This window comes from Phyllostomus hastatus, unplaced genomic scaffold, assembly GCF_019186645.2.
Source record: "Phyllostomus hastatus isolate PE091 unplaced genomic scaffold, TTU_PhHast_1.1 phas_contig_1, whole genome shotgun sequence".
In the NCBI taxonomy this organism is placed as follows: Eukaryota; Metazoa; Chordata; class Mammalia; order Chiroptera; family Phyllostomidae; genus Phyllostomus; species Phyllostomus hastatus.
In genome coordinates this window covers 36309575-36336805 of record NW_025333498.1, presented here as the reverse complement: position 1 = coordinate 36336805, position 27231 = coordinate 36309575, and the positions used below count along the sequence as shown (strand labels likewise).

Here is a 27231-nt window from a genome sequence, read left to right as displayed (position 1 = left end):
CACAGAGTAAGTGAAGAGTAAGTGAATTATTCCTCCCTGGAAAAGTTCCGAACTCAGAGGCTGGGGTTTTCCTTAAAGATTAACAAGTCAAGAGGCAGACAGGTTATTTGGATGGTGAGCCTCTCCCAGCCCCGAGAATTTTGGCTTCCGTGGTTCCCCCAGTGAACACAACATGGTGGTTTGGGGCCCATATAATTTTGCTGATGAAATTCTTCTCTACTCCCCACCTCCTAAATAAAACGTTCAGTTCTTCCTTTTGAATATATCTGCTTCCTAATCAAGCCACTGTGTGGTGATAACTATATTTTTATGTCTAACTTTATGACATAAAATTATATGTTGCTAGTAAAGTGTTTAAATGTATGATTCTGCAAACCTGATTGCCTTAAGAGATCAACTCTGAAGATTAAAAACAAATAAATAAAACAGATATCCAGTGCCTACATCAGACTTACTATATTCAAAATTCCATGGTAGAACTGGGAAAGTCTATACTCCTGGGTGTTTATAGGCATCACCAGGCCATATAACTACTGCTTTAGAACTCATTAATCAGAGGACAGAAAACATTCTAATTCAGGGCTACTCGAATGAATTGTAGACTCCTGATATCATGGAAGATGAAAACAAATGAAGGTACATCATGGTGTAGGAAGGACATCCTGCATTTCTTCCTCTCTCTGTCTCTAGGATGATGGAGAGTTACCCATCATGAGAGGAATCGGGGTTAGATCACGTGGTTAGCATCAGTGACATAATCTCAATATTGTTAAAGAAACTGATAATACAAACGTGGACTGTCTACTCTGTTTCTTCCAGATTTGAACACAAATTTTACACCCATGTTTAAGAGACTTTGCATGTTAAGATAGTGATTCATTAATTATGGGTTCCATGTAAGAGTTCTTCAGTACCTTAAAATTCTCTCATACAATTTATTTTAATTCTGATGAAAAAATCTCAACTTTGACTCAAACTTGCATCATAGATAGATTCCTCCTCTTTTATTGGGCAAAACTGTGATTTGAAAGAACTTCCTTATGAATTAATGGAAAACTTTGTTCCTCATAACTGGGGTCAATGAGAGATGGTATTCTAATGAATGTCCTTACCTGGCTTGAAAGGTTCTTGACTTGCTGGGCATGAATGATCTCTGGAGTATCAACCACAGATGTGAAATTGGCCTTTTCCATTTCAGCTGATTGCTTATACTTAATCTGCAAAAGACCATCCAACAATTGGCTAAATGTTTACAATGTGCACAACACTTGTTAGTTTAGTTTGATTAAGAGGTGATCAATAACTCTTTTTCAAAAAAATTCATTCACTTGACATTCAACAGACATTTTTCCTATTATGTTTATAGCTTTATACTAAAGAGTGAAATTCTGAAAGAATGACTGAGTTCTAAATTCAACAGAAACTGACAAGGGGATGGAAACAGGAAAGGGGGGAAGAGAAGGGTGAAGGGAGGGGAGGAGTAATGGGCAATGAGAGAAAAAATCAGCAGATAGTAAGGCATGGATTCTTTATGTACATAAGAGCTGGGAGCACAACAAGTAAGCAAAATACCCATACCAATCAGTACTAGACAATGAGAGATGCCTAAAAATTGTGTTTTAAATTTAGGCCTTGAAAGGAGGGACAGAACTTCCAAAATATTCTAGCAAGGAATTCTTTGTGCCAAAGGAGGAGCAAACTGACTAAGAAACAAGGCCAGGACATCAGAGTCCGCCCATTTCAGAGCAGCTATTTGGTTCCCCAACTTCCGCCCCTTGCTCTGCATGTCTCCTGTGACTATGGCTCAGAAAGGCAGAAGGAAGCGGGCCCGGCAGAGTCCCTGATCCTTTTATTAGAATGTATTTACCATGCGGATGTTTAAGAATGACACTTCACGCATTTGTCTGTCATTGACGAACAAGAAAGATAACAGAAGGACAATTTGTGTCCTTGTAATCACAGCTACTTTTTTGAAAGGTTGCCATAAAATAGTGGCACTGACCTGACTGGCAATATCAGTAGCATTCTTGGCCCTCTTGAAATCAGGAGTTTCATTGGCCATGGCGTTCAGGCCTTTTCCTTTGACTTCCAGCTCCAGGTCTCTCTTATATTCTTTCTACAGTAGCATTAAAAACATTACCTTACTTCCATGGTTACATAATAAATGTATGGAGTGACTATAAACCCACACATAGCATGGCACCTTGCGCTAATCCTTCCCTGTGGTAGGATGCAGTGGTGACCACCAAAGCCCATTTTACGGCGTCCTTTCAAATGCCTTAGCATCCTTTATTTAGGACATCAATGTATAAAGCAAATTTGAAATCAAGTTTGGTACCCAGCTAGGATTAAACTTAGGCACACACCACTCTCATGTGGTGTTTTTATTTAAATGAGCACACAAAATGGGTCAAGGTTAAATCAAATACTATTAGGTAAATAACAGGTTATGATAGCAATAACCACTATAGACACAGACTGTTATAATATCAACTCATTAGAAATTAAGATATATTTTATTTAATAGTAATAATCATGTTGGATATAGAATCTGAAATTCAAAACCTCTTCTTTTCATCTTTCTGGGGTGTGTGTGTGTGTGTGTGTGTGTGTGTGCCACTTGGCTAAGAAGAAGATGTTCTGTGAATTAAGTGCATGCAGTTGGCTGAGAACCCACCTCGTTGAGGATTTGAGTGGCGTTCTTTGCTCTTAGCATGTCGGGAGTATCTTCCATTTCATTGAGACCCTTCCCACGGATGCTTTCCTCTAGATCTTTCCTGTACTCTTTCTATATCACAAAATAAAAGCAGCAATGATGACCAGAAATCCTGGATTGTTCCTCTCAAGCAAAGAGCCAAAAACCAAAAGATAAAAAAACACTTCCCATTTTAAACAGTTGCAGTTTAGTAAATAAAGATATCAATAAAAGCAAGGGATCAGCTTCATCAGTTAGTATTAAGTATCCAATAAGAACTAGAAATTAATAAAATGGTAAGATAAGAGCATTTTATTAGGTATTCAATTAAAAAGTTAGAAAAATTAACATGGGTAATAGATTAGATAGTAGTACCAAATGTGAACTCAACTTGAAACCCAAAAAGTTAGGCGGTGCTGAAAATGGCAGAAAGAACATCCTGATGAGTGGCACTAGTGCAGTTATTTAGATCAAGAAAGAAAAGACAGGTGGGCAGTACCTCGCTGGCTATTTTGGTTGCATATTTGACGTGTAGTAAAGCTGGCGTGACCTCCAGGCCAGTCAGGTTTCGGCCTTTGATGGACTCTTCATAATCTTTCCTATATTCTTTCTAATGTGAATAGGAAGAAAAGACATGTTAAAAAAATCTTTATTATAGTTTATTTCTCAATTTTAGGAGGACAAAATATTACATTTTCCTTCTATGTTGGCCTTTTAACTTAATCATAGTTCTGTTGATAGTCACACATTTGAAACATGTCTGATTGTACAGAGCCAGTGGCTGGGAAACATTGATGGGCCTGCATTCAAGCCATGGCTGGGGCCAGCCCTCCAGAGAGCAGAAGGCAGCACCTATGTGCCATTGATACTCTTTCTCTACTGTCATCTCTCCGGATGACATTTTGCTTAAGGTGACAAAAGATTTTACTTCTGAATTATAAGTAAGTGACTCAGAGGAAGGAGAACCTGAGGGCACCAAATAAAAACTTGGCCTTTTTCATAGTGATGACCTATTATTATTTTTTAAAAAGACTTTATTTAATTGGTTTTTAGAGAAAGAGGAAGGGAGGAAGAAAGAGAGGGAGAGAAACATTAATGTGAGAGTGAAACATCAATTGGTTGCCTCTCATACATGCCCTGACCGGGGACTGAACCAGTCATATGCTCTGACTGGGAATCAAACCAGTGGCTGACTGCTTTGCGGGACGACACCCAACGCACTGAGCCACACCAGTGAGGGCATGATCTATTATTTTTAATCACTAAATATATTATGTGGACAAAGTTATTTTTAGGTTCTCTGCTTATGTTTCTGAAATAGGAATTATGGCACCTTGACTCTCTATGTCTTGATAAATTTATTGATCACTAATTTCTTTTTGTTTGGCTTAGGGCTGCCTATTAAGAGAAGGGCATCCAAAGTTGATGGTAAATCTATGCAGAGGAAACATTTAATTCATATATATATGTGTGTGTGTATGTGTTCAATATAATTTCTTCAGTGTTAGGAATAGTTTGCTATGTTCTAATTCTATAAAAATGATAGCTTAAATAAATAAAACATTTGGTAAATTTTACTGTTTGAAAACTTTTGATAATTGTGTTGTAGGATCTTTGTGATGGGAAATATTTTAGTGATCACATGTTAAAAATTCCCTTGTCTACCCTTTTTGCATAGCAGAAGGCTGGAAACATTCATGGGCAGAGTTTGTTTTCATCAGGTAGACGGCGTGTTTGTTGTGTGGCTTTGCTGGACTTACCCCGCTTTGCATCTGCTGGGACTCTTTGGCAGTGATGTACGTTGGTGTTTCAAAGTCCAACATGGGCTTTCCCCGTTCCTTTTCATATTTTTCCTTATATTTTACCTGGTGGTGAAAAGCCTCATCAGATATCTCTCCCCGTGTCAATTTGTAGACAGACACAAATTTAATGATTGCACTTTTCAACTGATACCTATGTGTAATTGGGTGGCATCTCTGCCATTCAAAACAGATCCAGACCTTTTTGTTGCTGCCTAGAGGAAAACGCCTGTTGACAAGGATGATCAGGATTTGTGCTCAGTTTACAGAGACAAGGAATCACTGCTGAAGGATCAGCAGAGAGAAACACTGAGGTGAGGAAAGGAATGGGAAAGTCACCCATAGATAAAGTTGGCCAAGATCTGATATGTATAGATGTGAACATTTTAACTATGGCATTAGTCAATATTTCTAATTTTTTAAATCTCAAGTTTTTCTTTCATAAGAACTGTTAGCAGACACCTGGGGTCTTGATTTAATAGATAATGCATGAAACTTTATAGGTTAATAACTCTGTCTAGGCCATAACTGGTTACATATTTAATGCAACCAAAATTGATATAAAAATGAAAACCAGTTTACACATTGACTGACTTACTAAAAAAGTCACATTCTCTAACCTGCCCCAAACACTATTTCACAGATAGAATTCCCTTATCCTCATGGGATTAAAGGGCAGAGGCCCTTGTTCGTGCAGCATCTTGGTGGCAATGCTCAATATCAACTCTTTTTCTTGTAACAACACTTTAATATAGAGGTCTAGGGGCATGTGCTACTTTATAGATGACACGGGGACATTTCTAGTAATTTAGCCCTCTTGGGTAATGCCCAACAGGGGACCTTAATAATGCTGAACCTGAAATATGGGAGGTCATGTGACAGCAAGCTCCTTTTCTTAGTTCTTTTCTTAATTACTTTACTTTAGAATCTTAAGAATCTTTTTTTTTAAGAATCTTAATTACTTTACAAAATTTGCAGTTTCTGAAATACCCAGAGATTACCTCTATGGTAGATCTGATCATATTACTTCTCTGCTTAAAGTCTTCCTAAGCCTCCCTGTCTTACATTGTTTCCCAACCTGCAGGCAGGCTCATGAGGGCACATCGGAGTTGTCGTAAGGTGTTTGCCCCCTTGCTGCATAATGTTATGCTTCTTCCCATTCAGTAACCTGTCTCACACATGATGCATGTATATGAACTATTTCCCTGATATATGTTGATGCTGTTATCATTTATAACATAAAAATTTGTTTGGAAATGTTACTAAATTCAACACCCCTTATATCTTTGGGCATTTTCTCAATATTACTGAAACTATAACTACTATCCTGGGGGAGTCCACAAAAGTTTTTGACACTGTAGATGGATAAGCAACAGGGAAAAGGTCAGCCTTGACGAACTTACTATACTCTGTAATTCTGTGGCCTCCTTCAGGTGAAGCTGCTCCAGGTTATCGGGTATCGTGTGGTAGTGGCCTTTACTCTTCTCATAGTTCTTCTTGTACTGGTACTGCGGGGGAATGGCAAAAAGGGCACAGGGACGTCAAAGCTGCTTGGTGTTTTTATATTTTGTCTTAAGATTAGACATTTACACAGCAGCAGCAGCAAGACCAAATTAAAATGAGCAAACATGAATTTGGGGGTTAAGAAAACATTTTAAAGGATGAAGATCCATGTTCAGCATTGTCCACTAATATGGGATGCAAACACTTAGGTTATATGGCTCATTCAAAGTAGGTTTTAAGGGTGAAAAGTTAAAAGTGAAAGAAGTTATTTAAAGGAGGAAAAGGATTGGCTAATTGAAAAAATTTAAATATTCTAAAAATAACATTAAAAAATATTCTAAAAGGTGTTATAGTCAGTGGAGAAGTGTAGGTTAACATAAGTTGGAAGAATGCACTCAAGTAAGAGAAGAGCTTTCTGAGCAATCTAGTGTCTCAGTAGCAGAGATGGAGACACATGTGAGCTCAGAGAAGGAATCTGGTGCAAGTGGGTGGGACAAGCTGTTTCTGGAGTAAATGAACTTACAGAACTGGCTAGTTGGCTTGTATTCAGGACATGATTCATTATCAGAGATTCCTTCATGTCAGTCACAGGTTTGTGAAGTTTCTTCAAGTCAGCCTTATATTTAACCTGTATGTTAAGAGGAAAATAAATCACGTAAGTAGGACATGGTAAACAGTATGAATAGAAACCATGGTAAGACTCATCCTGAAACAAATGTTGGAAATGGTAATGAAAAAACATTCCTTATTCATGTAGCCAAAAATTGGAAACACACTTCATCAACAGATGAATGAATAAACAACATGTTTATATACACAATTGAATATTATTTAGCTATGAAAAGGAATGAAGTTCTGATACATACTATAACATGGATGAACCTTGAAAATATTAAGTGAGGTGAAATCAGGCAGAAGAAAAAAAGGACAAATATTATATGATTCCACATGTATGAAATCTCTAATAGGCAAATTTATAGCGACACACAGTAGATTAGAGATTACCAGGGTCTGGATTGTGGGGGAATGGAGAGTTATTTTCCTAGTATAGAGTTTTCTATTTGGGCTGATGACAAAATTTGGGAAATGATGGTGGTAGCTGGACAAAATTGTGAGTGTAATTAATCCCACTGAATTACGCACTTAATAATAATTAAAATGACAAATTTCATGTTATGTGTTTTACTCCAGTTTTAAAAAAATAACTCAAAAGTAATAATAATAATAAACATACCTCACTTGCGAGATTATTAGCATCTTTCATGACTTTGTAGAGCTGACTGTCTTTTGGGTTGTATTTTGGTGTCTTACCCTTCTCTTTGTCAAAATTTTCTCGGTATTTAACCTAAGAGCAAATACAAAAATCAAATTATTCTTGAACATGAATGAGTTTGAGGATGGAGGAATGGAGGAAACATAAATGCAAAAGAATATGTGTTATACATAAAGTGATCACATAATCTATTATTCAAACTAGGACATTTTTATTAGTAATTCAGTTGGGAAAACAGTCAATCAGGAATGAGATCCAGTGATACAGTATTTGGCTTGGTCATTTTTATATCATCCAGAGGTATGAAAGATAATCACCTCCTTTTAATGCAAAGCAAAAGTAAGTGGAAAACGCATTAAGCTGAATTCAGAGGCATGATCTGAAGTGTTTGATCTGGAGTACCTCAGCCTTCCTAACTAGAAAGGTGAATGCATTTTAGGTCTTTGCAAGGAGTTCCAAGAGGGTTTGTCTATAATCCAGAAGGCTGAGATGTTAGAAATCTGATAAATTAGGAGAATTTATTGCTATTTTAAAATAGTTCTTTGGCTACATCACTTTAATTTTTTAAATTTGGCAAAAAATGGCATAGCTTCTGAGTAAAAAGAATGAAGTTTAGGAGATAATGGCTTCCACATCATTTCAGGCTAGAAGAAAGAAAGAAGTGAGCTATTTTAGGATAATGAGAAAATAGGATTAAATATACTTTTTTGAATACATAAAAGTAAGACTATGCAAAAAACTAATTACTTCAATTAAAAAATAAGTATAATGCCTGGCTCTAATAGTTGTTCAATAAATGTGATTTGACTGAATGAAAGGAAGAAACAGTGTTTATGCCTAGGTAAAATAACTAAAGAAGATGTTTCATTTATAAGAAAATTCAACAGAATAAACTGAAACTGACAGAAACATTTCCTTACTGAGAAATGGACTACTGCCTTTGTCAAGAGTATTGTAGGATTAAATCTAGAAGTAGAAGAATGAAAAATGAGCTATCTCTAGATGTTATGGGTAAGATGAAAGACTCACTCAAAGTTAGCACACCAGGATCCGGTCACTCCAATATTTTATTCTACAGACATTTCAAACCAGTACCCCTCATGCTTCATCACTTCACTTCCCCACAACTTGACAGATCCAGCAGAACAGACACAAAATGATACCGCACAAATGCTAAGAACAATGACATCTGTCACCTCAGCGAAAGTGCATTCACAAGGCTGAGACACACTTATATTGAAAAAACCTACAATAGAAATGCATGGGAAAAAATAAGCATGCAAAACAGTACTGTGTACACTGCGACAGACACAGAAAGAGGCAGAAACACAACATAAAAGGAAAAGAAAATGTAAATGAATGTTACAGTGGCTCCTCTCTGAGAAAAATCCTTTCTCAAAATAAAGAAATGAAAAGCCTGCTAAAGAAAGTCAGAGTGAGTGAGCTGGTGTCTGGACCCAAAGGAAACCTTTTCTAAGAGATGTATGAACCCATGAGACTAGGCTTGATCCTAAGAGCCACGAAACACAGACACGCAAAGCAACTAGATGTCCACAGTCAGGCTGAGGAAGAAGAGTTACAAAGATCCATCTTGAATGAGAGTAAATTTACTTCTTTTAGAAGTACATTAGATTCCTCTTTCTATCTTTCAGAAAACAACTTCTTTCTGAAGAAATATTTACTTGAAGAGCAGCAAATCCATTGGTCTTGCTTCAGTATCTTTTTCTTCTGTTAATTTCAAGTAAACTTAAATTTTCAAATTTTTAATTAAAAAAATCTGTGCCTCCTTTTCCCACAGGAAGGTCCCTGAGGAAATGCAGCCTATAGAACTACTACTATGAATCTGAATTCAGCACAAAAAGGCCTTTGTTTTCAACTGGATCTTCTTAAGAACTACTTAGTACATCTTGAAAGATGTGGACACACATCAGATTTAGGACTCCAAGAATTCTTGGACTACGCACTAAATACAGTAAATCCCTGGTACTGCACTGGGCAGGGAATACAGTAAGGCTACATATGTGTGCACTATGGAATGGTAAAGCCTTCCTCTTCTTGTTAGCCTTGGGAGGCTGAGAGGCCAACTGTATACTGCCACGTATCAGCAGTTGCAACACCAGTGTCTGTGACCCCAGCAGGCTCTGGTGTTGGCTTATATGGATGTAGTCTAGGAAGTGGTTTCAAATCAATTACTCTTTCAATGTTTAATTAAGTTTAAAGATCTAACATTCCCATTTGGCTCCTTATCAGGGACTTGGTACTTCTAAAGACTGAAGAATATGCCCAAGAATTAGAAAATTTCTTGCTATTAAGACTGTAAAACAGGGGGCGAAAGAACTGTGAGTAAATACATTTTAAGGAGTCTATTCTGTGGATCCATAAATATGCCTGGACTGAGAAACTGTATTAAGTGCCAGTCTTACGTGTATTAAACATCAACAATAGCCATTAGCAGAGGTTTTCTCTGTGTGGTTGAAGTTGAGCTCTTCATTTGTTTTCATCTCATCTTTTAATTTGATCTTTGTCAGCGACCCAAAAACCACTGGGAGCCTTTGTCCAAGTCTAGTCTCTCTTCCTATTCCAAATGGTATATTCCAGAGGGAAAGCTTCATGCAAGAAAAGATGGCTGTGTGCAAAAGTATATTCTTTGACAAATTCCCACAGCATTCTACACATTCCAACACAAAATCAACAGAAAAGAGGGCAACTTGGTCAGTCACCTGACCAAGGCTAGGAAAGTTGACAAGAAAAAGAGAAAGACAAAGATCTTGGCTTGCTGGTGCCAGTCTTACATCACTGATGAGTACATTAATTTTCTTAAGATGCCTCATCATAGGGGTGTCATAAGATGCGGCGCCGTGCCCGTGTCCTCTCCTTTGGCCTTTGAGGTATTCTGCCTAGAGTGCCAGCAAGACAGCAAAGTCAGAATGGGGATGGCCCAAAGGGAGGGGAAGCCCTGTTGGGCCAGGGGTCACACCCTGACACTGTACATCCTGAGGCAGGCATTTCACAGGAAGTGAACCTAAGAAGGTGAGCTTGTAAAGAGATCTGGTGGGGTCATATTCTCCACATCATTGCATTCACTTAGAATTAGAAATATGAGCCTCTTGATTTTTAAAAACAGCAAAGTCTTCAAGATTTCAACATCAAAATGAATTTTGTTTTTAACTTGATAATGGTATGACTTAGGAAATTTTAAAACATATTAAAAATGTTTACATGAACAAGTTCTCATTACATTTCATTACATTAGAGATTACACTGTTTTTCTTGGTGATTTCATATCTTGGTCTCAAATGCTCATGCAATTCCATTAATTTATAATAAAAACATTGCATAGGAGTTTTAAATTAAAACACTTTTAAAAGTCTTATTTGCTTGTATTCAGTCATCTGGACCTTTGTCTCTTCATGATTGTGACTTGTTTTGTCACTTGATGTTACTAGTTTCTATCTCCCCAAAGATTGGGGTCCTGTGTGTGCTATGGCTAAGAGTCACACATATAGTAACTGAATATGTATCCCAAACCTATTTCTTTAAAAAAATACTTGAGAGAATAGACAATGAAGAGGAAGGTAAGACTTGTAAATCAGAGAAGAAATAAGATATTCTTGAGCTAAAGTCCTGTAGGACTAGAACTTGCTATCTGAAAGAGCTGGTGGTAGATCAATAGGTTTCAGGGCTGAGGTCTAACAATACTCGGGGAATTCTAGATAACTGGTGCAACAGGGGAAATTAGGTAATGTGTCAATCAGGTTTGGGCAACACGTTTCTGAGTCCATCTTCTTAATAATAGGAAATCTGTTAGAATGAAGCATTCTCCCTCACTTATCACCCCACCAGCACTTACTTATCCATGGACATATCATCAGAGGACATCTACTCACCCTAGTTCCTAACACAGGCATTTTATATATAAATGTTCAATGAAAGAATAAGGGTTCCTGCATCCAGATGGATTCTAGAAATGAGAATTTCATGACTCTTGCATGTCAGCAAGATCCCACAGGTGATCCCACAGGGCTTGAGTCAAGTATGAAGCAAGCCCTTGGGATACGATTCTTAATGCCCGAAGAGAGGTTCCAAAAGGAGCTCACAAGCTGATATTTTTGATACATACCCATAAATGGAAAAGGGGAGAAAAACAAAGGCCTAGAGATGTCAGCCAGAAAAATGAAAGAAGGTCCTTAGCACACTTTTCCTGACCCGATGTTCCAAAGCTTTGCAGTGCTATCAAAGACCCAGCGTCAATTTAGTCATTAGTATTGCACTTTCTATCTGGGAATGCCTTCTGCTGCAAGGTCCTGTTTTGTTTGTTTTTTTTTTGTTTTTGCTTTTTTTTTAAGATTTTATTTTATTTTCAGAGAGAGGGGAAGGGAAGGAGAAGGGAGAGAAACCTCAATCAGTTGCCTCTCACACAACCCCAATTGGGAACCTGGCTCGCAACCCAGGCATGTGCCCTGACTGGGAATCGAACCGGTGACCCTTTGGCTTGCAGGTCAGCACTCAATCCACTGAGTCACACCAGCCAGGGCTGCTGCAAAGTTTTAAAATCTTCACACATTAGAGCTGCCTCTTGCCCATCTGCATTACCTGGCTGCTCAGCTTGGCCGCCTTCTTGGCCATTTCAATGTCTGGGCGACCAAGCATGCTTAACCCATGGCTGCCCTCCTTCCGGTGCTTGGCTCTGTACTCCACCTGGATCAAAGAAAACCAAAATGGGCAATGTATTCTGGGTGGTGGGTGCCATGCACTACTGTTGGCACTGACCACTGGGGACCAGGTACATTTTAACTACATCTTTACCTCACTGGCCTGCTTGGCTGCCTGCGTAGCCTTCTTGATGTCTGGCCGATCAGCCACTGTGGTGTAATGCAGGTTTTCTTTGGCATCTTTTCTGTAAGCGACCTTTATGGGGGGGGGGCGTGGAAACGTTTACTCCTTTGAGAGCTATCCTATCTTTTCAAAGTCCTCATTAAGTGAAAGAATTTTTTTCATTAAAACCAAACTAATCCTACCACCATATTTATTAAACTAGGAGATGCAGATATTAGGGTGACTGGAACCAGCATGCACCAGCGTGTGGTCCATGGGCTCAGTGGGCCCCTGAGAGTGGCGAGAGGAGAAACTTACGTCGCTCTGCTTCTTGGCCACCTCCATAGCGTGTTTCACATCCGGGGGCTCCAACATGATGGAGTAGTTGGATTTCCCTTTCTCCTTGACAAACTTCTTTTTGTAATTTGTCTAAAAATAGCCAGAGTTACATATGTGAGCAGAGGACGCTGGGAACAGAATTGATTTACTTGAAGAACTTTGAGAAGATCTCCAGGCAAAATCAGGGCTCCCCATCATGGATTGGTCTGGAACTTGGATCTCTAATCCATATTCTAGTTTTCTCTCCGATTTCTGCCCTGTAAGCCAATACTTGAACCACATACCAATCTTTGGTGAAATGACTACAAGGAACTTAAGCTCTTTAATGCACCATTTCTACCTTTTAAAAATATATGGAACTGCCCACTACTTACCAAAGTAGTGGGCAGAGACTACTGAGACACAAACAGGTGATGTTACTTCTCTAAAATTGTTTAGAAGTTTAATGGTAGGAGAAGCCCATCTTCATCAGCAGTCTTTTCTCCCCTTCATTAACCCTAAGTTAACAACATCTTAAATTTCTGGATAACACGTCCTGAGGCAATACGCACATCTGCCACATTTGTCATAATTGGAAAGCTAATAAATAATGACTTGTCCTTTAAATCAGAGTTCAAAATTCAGACAGGTATTGATGGTAAGAATGAAGTGACATAAAGCCAAGTATTTGAAAGCAAAACAGCAGCTTGCAGTCTTTTGCTGGTTCCTAAGGTAAAGTAGCATTGCTGCAGCCCGGAGTCCTGGGGTTGGCCACTTACATCACTGACGTGCTTGGTCACCTCCTTGACTCTAATAGTGTTTGGTGTCTCTGGCAGTGTCGTGTAGGAGCCCTGGGCCAAGTGCTTCTTCACGTAGTCCTTGTACTTGTTCTGAGAGAACCCACAGAAAGCTCGTTAGAGTGTCTGGCTGGACATTAGCCCAAGGTGAAAGCAGAGCATAGGGCAGCTGGAGGGGTACCTCGGACACCAGGTTGCTGACGGTCTTGGCCAGGAGGATCTGAGGAGTGTCAGGCACAGCATGGCAGCTCCCTCTTTCCTTGACATGTTTCTCTTTGTATTTCAGCTGCAGGGATGAAAAAAGCATATCTTTAGTTCCTCTGCATCCCCTGCATATTTTTAGGCTCCCAAGTCACTAGATAGAGCTAGGAGAACAGCATTGTTGACACAGTAGGAACATAAAACTCAGTAACAGATTTGATGTTTGGAAATCTTGGGAAATATGCAGTAATAATCTATCTCTTGCAAGTTGAGACTTTAATAACAATCACAATATGTCTTGCGATGAATTTTTATGCATATAGCCTAGTTCAAAGTACTTTCAAATATATAATTTGACCCGGCTTTTCTTCCCAAAGCCCAGGAGGCATTATTATTCTTCCCTTCCAGACAAGGAAACTGCAGCATAGGAAGCATAGGATCCCACAAACATGAGTTAGATTCTTTATAGATCCAGCCGTGCCTTCAGATTCCCAATTCTTGCTGTGTGAGTCATCTCGGGGTTCAAGAAAGGTCAAAAATGGTCACCTGGATTGAATAGCTTCCCTCTGTTGCTGCCCTCCTCTGCCATGTCATTGGTGTTCATGGGCTGGGGGTTGGGCAAGGTCATATTTCAGGACCCACACCTCAGCTCCCCAGCAGCAGCCTGTGGTCCTTTCCTGGGTGTCCCTGGGGACTGTGCTGCAGAAGATGGCCCTGAGTGAGGTCCCGTATCATAGAAGAGACTGGGTACTTACATCACTTTCTATTAAGGAATTCCTCAGGGCCAGCACCATGTCTTTATCGTCAGTGACAGAAAGCTTGCAACCCTTGAGGAACTCCCGGTCCAGCTTGTATTCAAACTGTCATAGAAGAAAAGCAGAGGAAGATGGGAAAGGGGGGCAGGCACAGGGGAAAGCTAGGGTTTGATTAAATCCAGTAGGAGTCCTCCTCTTAAAGAGGGCTTGCTACCCAAATGGGGCAGGGTCTTCCTGGCCCCTCAGCTGGTGCTGAACTCCTTTCCAGCCCTGGGGTCAAGACCAAGTCCCCAGCCTGCTTGCCACAAGCCCCACCCCAGCCTTGCCTGGGACTCTGAACCATCAGTGTCTGGGCCCAGCCATGGGATACCAAGCTGTGTGGCCAGGTCTGCTTCCCGGGCTTGCCCTTCACTCCCCACAACCCTCCTGTCCTTCTTGGACCTCAAATGAGCTAGGTTAAAACTCATGACAGTGGTAATTATAAATAATTATTCATTTTTCTGCCATAGGCACGTCTCTCCTCTCTCACATCGCTTTGCTGCAGGGATGACTTGGCGGCCTGGATGAAGTCTGGTCGGTCAGGGGTCCACCTCCAGTGGGCCTTGTTGGCTTCATACAGCTTCTTGTAGTCCAGCTGTTTTTCACAAGAGGAAAACAAGTCACGTCAGTCAGTGGGCTGAGTTCCTAACCACACGCATGGCTCAGAGGGACTCATCTTTGTGCAAGAGAAAGCCCCAATTAAAATTTCCCTACAATTTATGCAGCTAGTCAGCCACTCAAGAGGTCATCTTGTGGGAGGGAACTTTTGGTCCCAAAACAGGGGCTAAAATTTTTAAAGACCTCTGGGTGAAATGTTTCTACAGTCTGCCAGTGGAGCTTAATCATCTTCAGAGTACCTGAGAACTTTTAATTTCTAACTAAATTCAGGTTTAATTTAAAAAATCTTGAACACATATAGTAAATTATTTTGTGCCAGGCATTTTTCTAAGCGCTTTATAAATATTAACTTATTTAATCTTCGTAACAACTGCATGAAATTGACAGCTGAGGAACTGCCCAGAAGGATTAAGTAAGATGCCCAAGGTGAGACAGCCAGTAAAAGGTGGAGCTGGGATTTGAACCCAGGTGATCTGGTTTTGGGTGCTTGTGCACTTACTAGACTTTCATCTGAGCTGGCTGCCTTGAGCCAAATCTGAGGCACTGAAGTGTCTGTAATTTACACTGATTTTCTTTGGGAAGAGCTCTCTATATTGACCGCATTTCTCTACTCATACTTTCTCTCTTTTTGTCAAGGTTTAATTTGTACATAAAACATGCATGTATCTATGTATACTATTTGATGAGTTTTCACCCATATTATGGTGACATTTTTTCAAACATACAAGAGAGTTGCAAGAACCTTCTAGAAAATACCCACCACCTGCATTCTATAATGTACATTTTTAAAAAAAATCCACACCTGAGAATATTTTGTTTTTTATTGGTTTTAGAGAGGAGGGGACAGAGAAAGAGAGAAACATGAATGTAAGAGAGAAATATTGATTGGTTGCCTCCCATAGGTGCCCTGACTGGGGATCTAACCCAAAACCTAGGTATGTGCCCTGACTGGGGGTTGAACCTGCAACCTTTTGGTATATGGGATGATGCTTCAACCAACTGAGCCACCCAGCCAGGGCTACACTGTCCATTTTACTGCATTTGCCTTTTCTTCCATCCATCCTGCTACCTATCCCTCAATCCATACTCAGGACACCTGTAAGTTACCTGCCAGTCCCTGGAGACATCTCAGTTTGCTGGTTCAAACAAACATACATTCTCTTTGGCACTAGAGAGGACTAGCTGGGTATGGTGGTTTCATTATATAACCATTTACATATTTTTTAGAAAGCTAATACTCACCTAACTGCACAAAAATGGTTTTGTGGTTGAGGCTTTAAGATGCCCCACCATGAGGAACCGAGTCTGTAGAGGAGGCCCAAGCAGAAGGAAGGTCTAGGCCAATTCCTGACAGCACCAAGTGACTAAAAAAAATTTTTTTTTTCATAAGAAGCAGGCTTTAGGGTTTGAGGCAGGAGGAGAACATGGAGGATGGAGGCAATAACAGATGCTGAAGATAATTTTCAAAATGCAGCTTCCATGTTGAAGTGAGTGTCCTATTTCTCAGCCTCCTAGCACAAAGGCTGAGTGGGTGTAGTAGTGTCTGTGGCATGGGCTCGCCACCCTTGCTCTCCCTGTTGTGCTTGGTGAGAACCTTTCAGCATCATTATGTGTGTTCCTGGGGCCTAACTCTTGATCTGGACTCAGTAGAGCTCAGTCCCCTGAAGGGACGTGAACGAGATCATGTGTCCTGCAGAGAAAATCAATCCCCGTTAGGCCTGGGGAAGTTTCTGGTACTTACATTGGTGTTGACTTTGTAGGCGTCCTTAGCTGCTTTGATATGAACTGCATCTGGCTTAATAGTACAGTTGGACTTGTTTCTTTGGTAAACTTCTTTGTATTTCAGCTGTGGGAAGAAACACAATGACAAGCTTAACTTTTTATAGCAGCCCCTGAGCGGTATGCTTTTCTTTAAAAGAAGGCATTAAAATCATGACTATAGTACACAATGCTCCTTAAGACAGAATAAATCTGTGTGTAAAAAGGAGGCAGCAGTGCATCTCTGATCTTAAAATCGACCCCCGGGATACGTTGGGTATGTTCACTAGCGTCGCCATGGCCTTGACATCCGGTGAGGTTGTGCTGAAAGAGCCAGCTGCACAGCTACCCTTGCATGTTTTTCCTTTTCCAAATCAGAACATTATAAGTTCAGAACATCTCAAAAACTGCCAATGGAAGAGAAGCTTTTCTCATCCAGATGGAATGAGTCTGGCCCTCCTTCTGGGCCCCTGCAGTTCCAGCTGTTGCCACCTCATGTTGTAATTATTTGTTTATCTGTCTGTTCTTTCCACAAAGATGAACCCATCCAGAGCAAAGACTGAGTGTCCTAGCCCTAGTGTCAGGCACATAGAAACCCAATAAATATTTGATGATTGAATGATGAGCTGATGGATGGATGTAGTCATTGCTACCATCATCGCTGGAGCCACATCTAGCAAGTTTGGACATTTGTGGTTTGGGTGGCAGGGAGAGTGTTGGGGAAGATTTGGTCTCTGTGGGCCCAATAGGCAGTTTCTGCACTCTGGGCCTGGAAGTTCAAGCTTCACTCTATTTTGCTTCTTTTATATTTCAGGGCCCTGGAGCCTCACCTGGGTTTTCTGAGTAATGGTTACTGAAGGATCCTAGGTTTTCAAGTTGTTAAATCTGAAGTGAAACTGTTCTAAGGAAGCCCAGCAGTGTTAGTAAGTTTGATCATACTTTTCTGCACTTCACTGTACACAGGCTAAATCAATACATTTAGGGGAGAGGTCTGGGAATCCATACTTTCATCAATATCTCGGGTTATTGTTCTAATCAGAAAATGTGGGAGAATGGACACAGAAATGCTTCATTTTCTACAGTGAAAGGGGATGGGCTCCTTCACATAAAGGATCTGACCGATAGATGTTTGTGAACGAATGCCTGATGTTCATGTTTGAAATGCTGCAACTTAAAATGAAAAATATGAAAAAAATTTTTATACATTTCTGCCTGCATAAATGATACACTGAATGGATTTAACACTTTTTCACGGCAACCCAAGGTCATCATTGTGAACGCATTTATTCATCTCTCAGAGAATTCCTGAACACCAGCCATGGTCAGCGCAGCACTTTGGGGTAAGGATGAGGGTACTCCACAGTTGCCTTCAATATGCTCTTGGGTACCCATGTAGTCATGGAGTTCTTAATTTTTAAAAAAATAAACAATGGTGATAGTTTTCAACCATACAATCTAAGTACATATCTCAAAGTTTATGACTACAGTGTTTCCTCAGATCCTGGGTATTAGAATTTAATGCCCACCTTGTTCGTCTTACTCAAGATAAAGCTTATTAATAGCATTTATATATATTGCATTTTACAAAATGGTCTCTACAATATAGCCTCCTCCATGCTTTTCTACAATGGAACCTTGCCATTTGTTCATCCAGGGGTGGCATTTATCTCTCCACCCATTGAACCTGGGTGTCCACAGTGCCCAGTCACATGCAGCAAAAGTGACTTGTGTCAGTTCTAGGAGTAGCCCTGAATTGGTCTGGAAGCTTCCATTCCAGCCCCTTAGAACCCATCCACTGGTCTGTGAGATATCCAAATTACATGGATGGGCCACATGGGGGGCGGTTCCTGTCTACACAGCAGCCACACTCCCAGCCCAGAGCCTACAACTGGTAGCCACGTGAGTGAGCCATCTGGAGATCCAGGCCCACCCGAGCCTCCGCCGTTGGCCAACAGCACATGGAACAGACTATGTACTAGGCTGTGCCCAGTCAGCTCACAGGGTCATGAGAAAAAAAAGATCGTTGTTTTAAGAAACTGAGTTTTAGGGAGATTGTTGTGCAGAAGTCGATGACTGGACCTGGGTGTGTTATATGACACTGGAGAGGGCAGGATGGGAGGCGCTACAAAGCCATCCTGGTACTTACATCACTGACTTCATCTTTGACCTTCCGGACGTGCAGCAGCATGGGCGTGTCATGGATGGTGGTGTAGCCTCTAGGCCTGGCCTTGTTGTATTCCAATTTATAAAGTATCTAAAGGAGATGAAAATGCAGAAAAATGTTATATGTCTCAATTTACAATGTTCAATAAAATTATAAATGCAAGGAGTTTTCTTCAGTGTATGTAAAGGAGAGAAACACCTGTAAATTCAACAGGTGCTCTCATGCTTTCTGCTAAGGCCCCAGTGCTTCTCAAATAGGGGGTCTGCCAATTCGGTTGGAACAGTTCTTTATTGTCAGAGGAAGTCCTGAGCACAGCAGGACATTTATCACCCCTGCCTCACTCCCACCGACGGGCAGAAGAGTCTTCCAGACATTGTGACCATCTAAAATGTCCCTCCACATTTGCAAATGCCCCCCCGACCTTGAGTATGCACACAGTGTTTCCTGTACTCACGTCACTGATTTGTTTGTTGACTTTTGTAGTGCGCAGGTGTTCCGGAGTGTCCACAACTGAGGTAAACTTGTCCTTAGATTTTTCATACTTTTCCTTGTATTTGATCTAAATTATGGAAGGGAAAGACAAATTAACTGTAAGAAGTAGAAGACAGGGCTTTAAAGAATATAATTTTCCTCTTGAGAGAGTCCCACAGCAAACAGTAGGATTATTATTATCCAAGCCACAGACGTGGGGGAGTGGGGCCATCATGCTTTCTCTTTAACTTCTAATTGAAAATGTTTAATATAAACCTGTATTTGATAGCCATAGCGTAATGGAGTGAGAAAATAATGACAATAGTAAATATAATTTCTATATATTTCATACATGCAGAAACTGAGGCCCAGAAGGGCTAAGAGACTAAGCGAAGGGCACACACAGAGCAACTCTCAGAGCCAGGCCCAGACCCTCGTTGTCTGGTCTCTGACAAGTAATGGTTCACTCACAGTACAGGGTGGAGCAAAAGTAGGTTTACTATTGTTTGTATGGAAAATAAGACAATAATCAATGAATAATAATACAAGAATAAACTCTGTGTTTTGTGTACTTGACAAGTGTGAACTACTTTTGCTGAACTCTGTATGCTGCACTGAATATGTATGACCTCTTTAGGTATGTTTCCATAGCAAAGATAAAATAGATGTAAAGTAAAAAATGAGTATAACAGTTTAAAAGATTTAACATTTAAAAAAAGACATTCATTTTTGTAATTCTAAGTCATGACTATTTCCCCATGCACACAAGCTGTCCCAAGCAGTGCAGATACAGAGAGCACAACGAAGTTTCATGCACAACTGTGCAACGACCATGTCACGACAAAAGAAGAGTGGCAGGCAAATAGGATATTCCTCAGGAGACCTCATCCCCCGCTTCATGTGTTGATTTCATGTCAAACTAAAGTGACAAAACAAGTTTCTAATACAAAAGACTGATGAAAAGCTTTTTTGTGTGTGAAAACAATGGCATTTTATTGACATTGTATCTGGTAATTAAGCAATTGTCACCATTTTCTGCTGCTTCAAATTTACCTTTCAGCATATGATGGAAAGGTGGTGCTGTGTGCTTCCTTTAACCTTGTAGGAAGGTAATGTGATCAGCAACGTTGTTAACAAGTGTGGGAGAGGACAGGTGTGCGGGGCATAGCCTAGCAAATTCAGCATTGAACTCAAGGGAGGGGGCTGAACATGTACAACATTCAAAGAGCTTCACTGTGATCCTCCTCATCTCTCCTGAATGGCACACTTGTAGTGGCCACTGAACAACAACCAAACTAGATGGAAACATTAAATACTCAGATCTCTTATATGCTGTTGAATCTACTTAATATCCTCAGTCTCTAAGGAATCTATTTGTGGGGGTGGGCATCTATTGAAAAATATCAATAAATGTTTCACTGATTTGGAAACAAACTTTGGAAAAGTCTCAGTTAATCTTACTAGGAGTTCCAAAGTGTCCTATCATATGCAGATGACAGCCACTGCATCATAACAGTTGGTCACACCCATGGTTCATTTACAAGGAATGAATATTTATGCAGCTTTGTCATGTGAAACCAGCTTGGGCAGGGGGCAGGGGAAGGAATTCAAGGAAGGCATAAAGGTGAATGCCCCCAAGGCTTCTAAATCTCTTCTTTACATCACATCCGAAATTACCTGGCTCCAAAGGTATGTGTTGTAGAGGGCAGTCAACATATCTGGACGCAGAAGTTCATTGCATCCTCGTTTCAGAAGCATCTTGGCACTAGATTTATACTTTCTCTGTTCATGCAAAGAGCAGTGAAGCACAAAAGAGACTTAAGAACATGGCTCTATATCCCAGTCACCTCTGAGTGAAGAGATGTAGGCAGACACACTCTATGTACTCGCATGTTTGGGTGGTGAAGACACAAAAACATTACAGAGCTGAGCAAAATGACTGCAACACTTGCAGTTGACCAACTGTCATCATGGGAATGATGGGGAATGACATAGCTAGTGCCACAAAATTGCCTCACAGGAAAAAAGACTTCACCGGAGGAGAAAAATAGGGTAGGAGTTCTGTCTTCTTTCCTTCTATTAATTTGCTTCTTTGTTTTTGCTTTTGCAGTTCAATTTGAAATTTGCAATTGTAGGTTAACAACAGGCCCTCCAGAGAATAAAGGTTGGGAGGAGCCAGCTTTCCTTCTCATCTTCACCACAGCACATGTGAGGACACAGAGCATGGACTGGCACACTCAAATAGCTCATGGGCTCTTTGGGTGGCTAGACAGATACTTCGAAACAAAACATCCCAATATCATAGGCAGAACCTATGACATCCTTGCAGCAGACAGAACAACATCTCAGGAGAAACCTGGAGCACAATCCTGCCTGGGCTGTCCAACCAGCCCCATCACAGTACCTGACTGATCTGGTCGCCTGCGGTCTTAGCCAGCAGATGTCTAGGCTCATCCACTACCAGGTGGTATTTATCTTTCCGCTGCTCATAATCAGCTCTGTATTTTTTCTGCTCAGACATCAGATCAAGTTATAGCAAGAGTACAGCTTCAAGGCTATACAGAAACATCCCTAGATAAACACTCCAGAGACCTAGAAATATGTCATTTTGGAGGTGGGCTCCCAAAGCATCCAGGGTGATAAACACAGGGAGGCAAAGAGAGTCAAATGAAGGGAGGTGGCTGGAGAAGGCTGGGCCTTGCAGTAGATCTGATTTATGACAACAAAATTGGTGTATGTTGTACCTAAACATGTCCCCTCTCTACACACGATGCTATTAGCAACATTAGGATTTATGGCACCTTACATTGTATTTAAAATAAGGCACTGACAATCTACAGGCTTACAATCTATGAATGGGAGAATCAAAAAATAATTATGAAAAATTCTAATAGTCTTCTATTGCCAGTTAATTTATTTGATTACAAAAGAGACCTGGAAATCCTCTGTGAATGTGAAAAATAGAAACAAAATGTATTAAGACTGTATTCTAAGAAGCTATTAACTGTAATTCTTCAGAGTTGTCCAACCTGGAAGTCTACTGAAAATGAACAAAATTAAATTTAAAAACAACAAAAATGCCATACATTTAAATAAATATACCATTGGTTACATTTCCATTTTAGATATATTTTACTAATTTTCTGATATTGTTTTTGAATTATATAAATCTGTGGAAAATCCAAAGATAAGAAATTAAATATAAAACCATCCAAACATAAATTAATCCATAGCTTGCTTATTTCAGTCTTTTTAAGCTAAATTTAACTTAAATTATTACAAAGACAGTTCTAGGAATAACAGGGTAGAATATGAAGGAATAGTTTGGGTGCAAATGGATATTTCTCTACATCAATGTATTAGTAACAATGACAATACAATTGAATGCTGAATCACAACTACCCCCTGAGGGGTGGCTTTTCCAACTACTGCTATTTTTGTGTCTTAGTAAGGGTTACTAAATTAACCTTGGACTTCTGTGTCTCCCAACTCTACACAGTATCAAGGATAAGAGGCTTTGGCTGATAGTCAGCAAAATCCTTTACCTCCTTGCCGTCCTTGCCCTACACTAGTGCGAACAGAGGTGGTGATGGTGGTGGGGCCCTCACACCACTCTGCACAGTCCCTTCACTTGTTCTTACTCATGCTTTTGGCAGAGCCCCTCAGATGGTGACTTTATAAGGATCTTCCCAAATCTTTATCTTGAATCAACACTTAGAAAGGCTTTCCTGTAATTTTATTTCTTGGGCTACAGTCAATTACCTCTACAGACTTCTTAAGGGAACTGAATGGGCTTAATTGAGTTAGATCATTACATACCTCATTCATCAACTGAGTTGCATGCTTGAAATGTCTATTGATTGGACAATCAGCTTCATACTTGAAATCTGACTTCGTCCTTTCAAATATCTCTTTATACTTATACTAGAGAAAACAGAATGTGGTTACTTGATAGCGGGCCATGATTATCTTAAGAATGAGACATGCCATTTATCTTATACAATTATGATAATTCATTCATAGAGTAAATGAGTAATTACTGAATGCTTGCTCTGTCTCCCAAGGCAATGAAGGGTATATGTACCTGGATCTCTTGAAAACTCACCCCCAAATATATTCTTTTATTGAATGGATGACAAACAAATCTGTTTTCCAAATTAGGCAAAAATCCAAATCATTTCCTCCTCTGTTTCTACATATTATAATGATTATTATTTTACTTTGAAGGTATTACCATGTATAGTTGAAGGCAGACTTTAGTCCATTAATTTGAAATAATTTTCCAGTAATTAATCAGATAATCATAATATTTTAGGGCAAGGGTAGGCTAACATTTAGCTTACCAACTATTTTTAAATGGCCCCATGAACTAAGAATGTTTTTTAAACAATTTTAAGGATTATAAATAAAGAACATATTACAGAATGAATGTGACCCACAAAGTCTAAAATATTAACTATGTGGTACTTTTAAGTAAGGTTTCCTGACTCTTATTTTAGAACTCAGAGGAAGCTAATCCAACGACTTTATTTTGGAAATAGAAAAATGAAGACAGAAAAGCAAAGTTATTTGCCACAAGTCACACATCAGGTTTGTAGAGTAAAATAATCCCAATTTATATTTGCTACCATGTCAACTCTAATCGGGTGAATCACTCAGAGACATATTAATAAGGAGGGTATTCTGGCAGGAACATGAGGAGTTGTACTAAAAAGACCATTTATTATATTCCATAAATTATGTAAACAAATGATGACTATAGTCAATGAGGTCAGTGACAAAAACAGTTTGAGACATGCCACTTGGCAGAGCCCGTCCGACGGTGACAATTCAGTGCTATTCCAGCTATGGGGTCTGGATGCAAGGATGGAGTGGAAGTATGAAAAAGCTGTATCCTCAGTGCTAATCCTCTCTGTGGGCACTGAGGTGTGTTAAACGGGTGTGGCCAGTGTCCTTGAGTAGTTATACCTTGCTGTAGAGGGTCTTGTTCTTTTCAGCCAGAGTGAAGTCAGGGGTATCAAAGGCGTAGCAACCAATGCCTTTGAGCCAGGTCAGATCTTCTTTGTATTTTACCTGGGAGAAGAACATCATCGAAGAGTTTTAAGAACCTCTCTCCAAATAGCAGTAGGTTAGGATTGATATAAGTGGGACAAATAGAAGCTCTAACCACTGAGGCATATAGAATAATAAAGTATTAAAACAATTATTTAAGAGAAGTTTCCAGTAATACCTTTTTTTCTGCTCATTTTATGGTATACTGTTATATTATATATGGAAATTTTTATTTTTAATACTAAGTAAAGACTTCAAATTTAACAGGTTTATTTCCCCAGAGAGTAAATCAGTAACTCAGCAGCTATATTTTCATTCAGGAGCTGGAATCCCTTTCTCAGTGAGCACTGTTACACAACTTAGTTGCTTCATGGAGTTGTCTCTTTAGTCGACCATAAGTAGGTTATTGCTTAGATGAAGTATACCACTTCCAGTCATGTAATATGATATATTTAGAGAAAAAATTTGGTTTATAAATTTGAATGTATATTTTTTCTCTCCCAAGTTGAAGTTCACTAATTTATCAATGAGTTGTATGGTTTAAACCTCCATACATAAGAACTAACATTGGGTCAAGTACTTAATCAGTTTCCATGTGGCATTTGATTCCCCAAGTGCCATGGGCTTACGAATCTGTGTGTGGAAACAGAAGAGGTGCAGACTCACATCACTGACTGCATCAGTGACTGCCCGATGGTGGAAATGCTCGGGGCGGTCAGGGATGGACCTCCAGATTCCCAGCTGGCTCATGTAGTTCTCCTTGTATTTCACCTGTGGTAAAAATACAAAGACGGGTATAAAATCTTACCCAAATTAATGTACAAAAGTCTTCTTTTCTCTACAGAACGTTAGGAAAGGGAGGACACTTTTTAAAACTGCTGGTGGGTTACTGAGCCCCACACAGGAATTGCAGAAATATCCAGGGACGTACTTTGCTGATGTCATCGGTGACTCTGCGGTGATACACGATGTCCAGAGCGTCCTTCACTGTGTGGTACTTCCCTTTGGTCTTTTGAAATGTTTCTTTGTAGCGTAGCTGGAAAGGAAAACACACGTGGATGATGAAAACTACTGAGTTAAATAATTGAGGTCTTTAAACCTTAAACTCTTTTGAGTCTTCTCTCTTACGGTTCCCCATGAATAAATTTAGCAGAGATTCAAAAACTCATTTCCCATCCTCTAAGAGAAAAAGCACGTGAGGAGGAACCTAATAAAATCTGAATAAAGTATAGAGTTTAGTTACTAATGTATCAGTATTGGTTCATTGGCTGTGACAAATGTGCGATGGTACCTAAGGTATTAACAATAGGGGAAACTAGGTGTAGGCTGCAGGGGAACTCGGAGCGATTTTTGCAGCTTTTCTGTAAACCTAATACTACTTCAGGGTAAAACAGTTTACTAAAATGTTAAACAAACAAAGAGCTCATTTGGGAGGAGAAAAAAAACATAACTTTATTGAGCCCATGACATATTGTTGTGCTTGGAAGGAGGAGAAAGATTTTGTTTCTAACTCCTGGTATTAAAATGCCTTCCCCATGAAGCAATCCTGAAATTGTGTTTCATTATAATATTTACCTTTGTTGTATTTCAAGAAACAACAACTCTTACTCTAACCTAAGAACGACATAGAAGATTCCCCTCATCTACACAAGATGGGTACCTTTCCAAGCAGCCACCTTCAACAAATCTTTTCTTTCTGGGTAGCTGAGCAAACAAATAATAAAACAGGTCTTTTCTTTCACTTTAACTTTGCTGTTCACAAGGATAATCTCATTAAATTGCTTAGTTCTACCTGTGGGGATAACCATGGTAGACTGGCTGATCTTAATGCTAGGTACCACCCTTGCTCCACTGGACTAGTTTAAGGGTCAGGGTCACCAGTACTGGTATTGACAATGAGGCATAGTGAGCTCCAGGGGCCAATTTCATGGTGTGGCCACTCCCAACAGTGGTGATGCAGCATAAGCTTGCTTAGGATCAACATTCAATGGTGACCTTGTAGTGGTAAAGATGGGGATGTCACAAGAAGACTAAATATATCTCAGGGGATAGATTTTGTGGGTAGCATATAATTTTCTCATCTTACATTTGAAACAAATTGTCATTGTCTCTTTCCAAATGGCAGACTTCCTTCAGTTCCAAATAAAATTTTCTGACAAAATTATGCAACTGAATATTATTCCAATTTGCTGTATGCTTTCACATTTCTGTTTTGGGATCACTATAATTACTCTAAGAGGCCTTGAAATACTAGAGCTGTGTTGCTAAGCTGAGGGGTTGTGAGGTTGACTGAGCTTTTTTTGGCTGAGTTAAAGTTTCAACATGGCCAGTGCTCCTGGGACTCTGGTTCTGGTAATGGGTAGAGGGCATTTGCTATTGAGCTCTGAGACAGAACCGGTAAGGACTGGCCATCTACCCTGGCTTGATTAATTTCATGTCTTTATTAACAGATAATCCCATTACCATTAGAAGGCAGTGCAGTCCTTAATCATGTGGTATGGGAAATAAAAGTCTGTCCCTCCTGATTCTAACAAGCATTTCATTCATGTGATTTAGACAATCAGGTGAAGGAAGGGAACAAACACTTTCTGAGGGATAACAAAGAGACCAGCTCTATGTGAGGAATGTTATCTTGTTCACTCTAATTTAATTATCACAATTCTTATCCTCATTGCACATACAAGAAAACAGCCTCAGAAAAATTAGGTAAGGTGTATAGAGTCATAGAGCTGGCAAGTGACAGTATCAGGATTTGAAACCATGTCTCACTGACTCCAAGAACATGATTTTATAGGTAAGTAACAACTATTTGTCACATATCCTAGGAAATGCTACCAAGGAGTCACAAGAAAGGGTCGTATTCTTCCTAGAAGAGCAATGTGATCATTAATATGTTTTTTGCATCTTTCAGCATTACTCTTAGCTACTACTTTGCCTAACTATTGTTTGTGCCTGTGTTTTACGTTTTGGGAC

At 39.8% G+C, this 27231-nt stretch overlaps 1 protein-coding gene across 21 annotated transcripts in view; it reads right to left on the bottom strand.

Annotated features, from left to right (window-relative positions):
• Positions 1–27231, bottom strand: part of NEB (nebulin) — a 199106-nt gene that overhangs the window by 21894 nt on the left and 149981 nt on the right. For 18 of the 21 annotated variants that reach the window (XM_045854028.1, XM_045854306.1, XM_045854386.1 and 15 more), the window contains 23 exons: positions 25190–25294; positions 24925–25029; positions 24175–24279; positions 23026–23130; positions 20884–20988; positions 19190–19294; positions 18718–18825; positions 16555–16659; positions 14686–14790; positions 14157–14261; positions 13382–13486; positions 13183–13293; positions 12404–12514; positions 12077–12178; positions 11864–11968; positions 7232–7342; positions 6521–6625; positions 5898–6002; positions 4456–4560; positions 3195–3305; positions 2678–2788; positions 2003–2116; positions 1113–1217 (listed from right to left, as the gene is read on the bottom strand). In XM_045854028.1, coding sequence (XP_045709984.1) covers positions 1113–1217; positions 2003–2116; positions 2678–2788; positions 3195–3305; positions 4456–4560; positions 5898–6002; positions 6521–6625; positions 7232–7342; positions 11864–11968; positions 12077–12178; positions 12404–12514; positions 13183–13293; positions 13382–13486; positions 14157–14261; positions 14686–14790; positions 16555–16659; positions 18718–18825; positions 19190–19294; positions 20884–20988; positions 23026–23130; positions 24175–24279; positions 24925–25029; positions 25190–25294 — 2454 coding nt within the window. Of the gene's footprint in view, positions 1–1112; positions 1218–2002; positions 2117–2677; positions 2789–3194; positions 3306–4455; positions 4561–5897; positions 6003–6520; positions 6626–7231; positions 7343–11863; positions 11969–12076; positions 12179–12403; positions 12515–13182; positions 13294–13381; positions 13487–14156; positions 14262–14685; positions 14791–16554; positions 16660–18717; positions 18826–19189; positions 19295–20883; positions 20989–21610; positions 21716–23025; positions 23131–24174; positions 24280–24924; positions 25030–25189; positions 25295–27231 lie in introns of all 21 variants that reach the window. The other 3 variants (XM_045854126.1, XM_045854714.1, XM_045855577.1) reach the window with 2 other exon arrangements.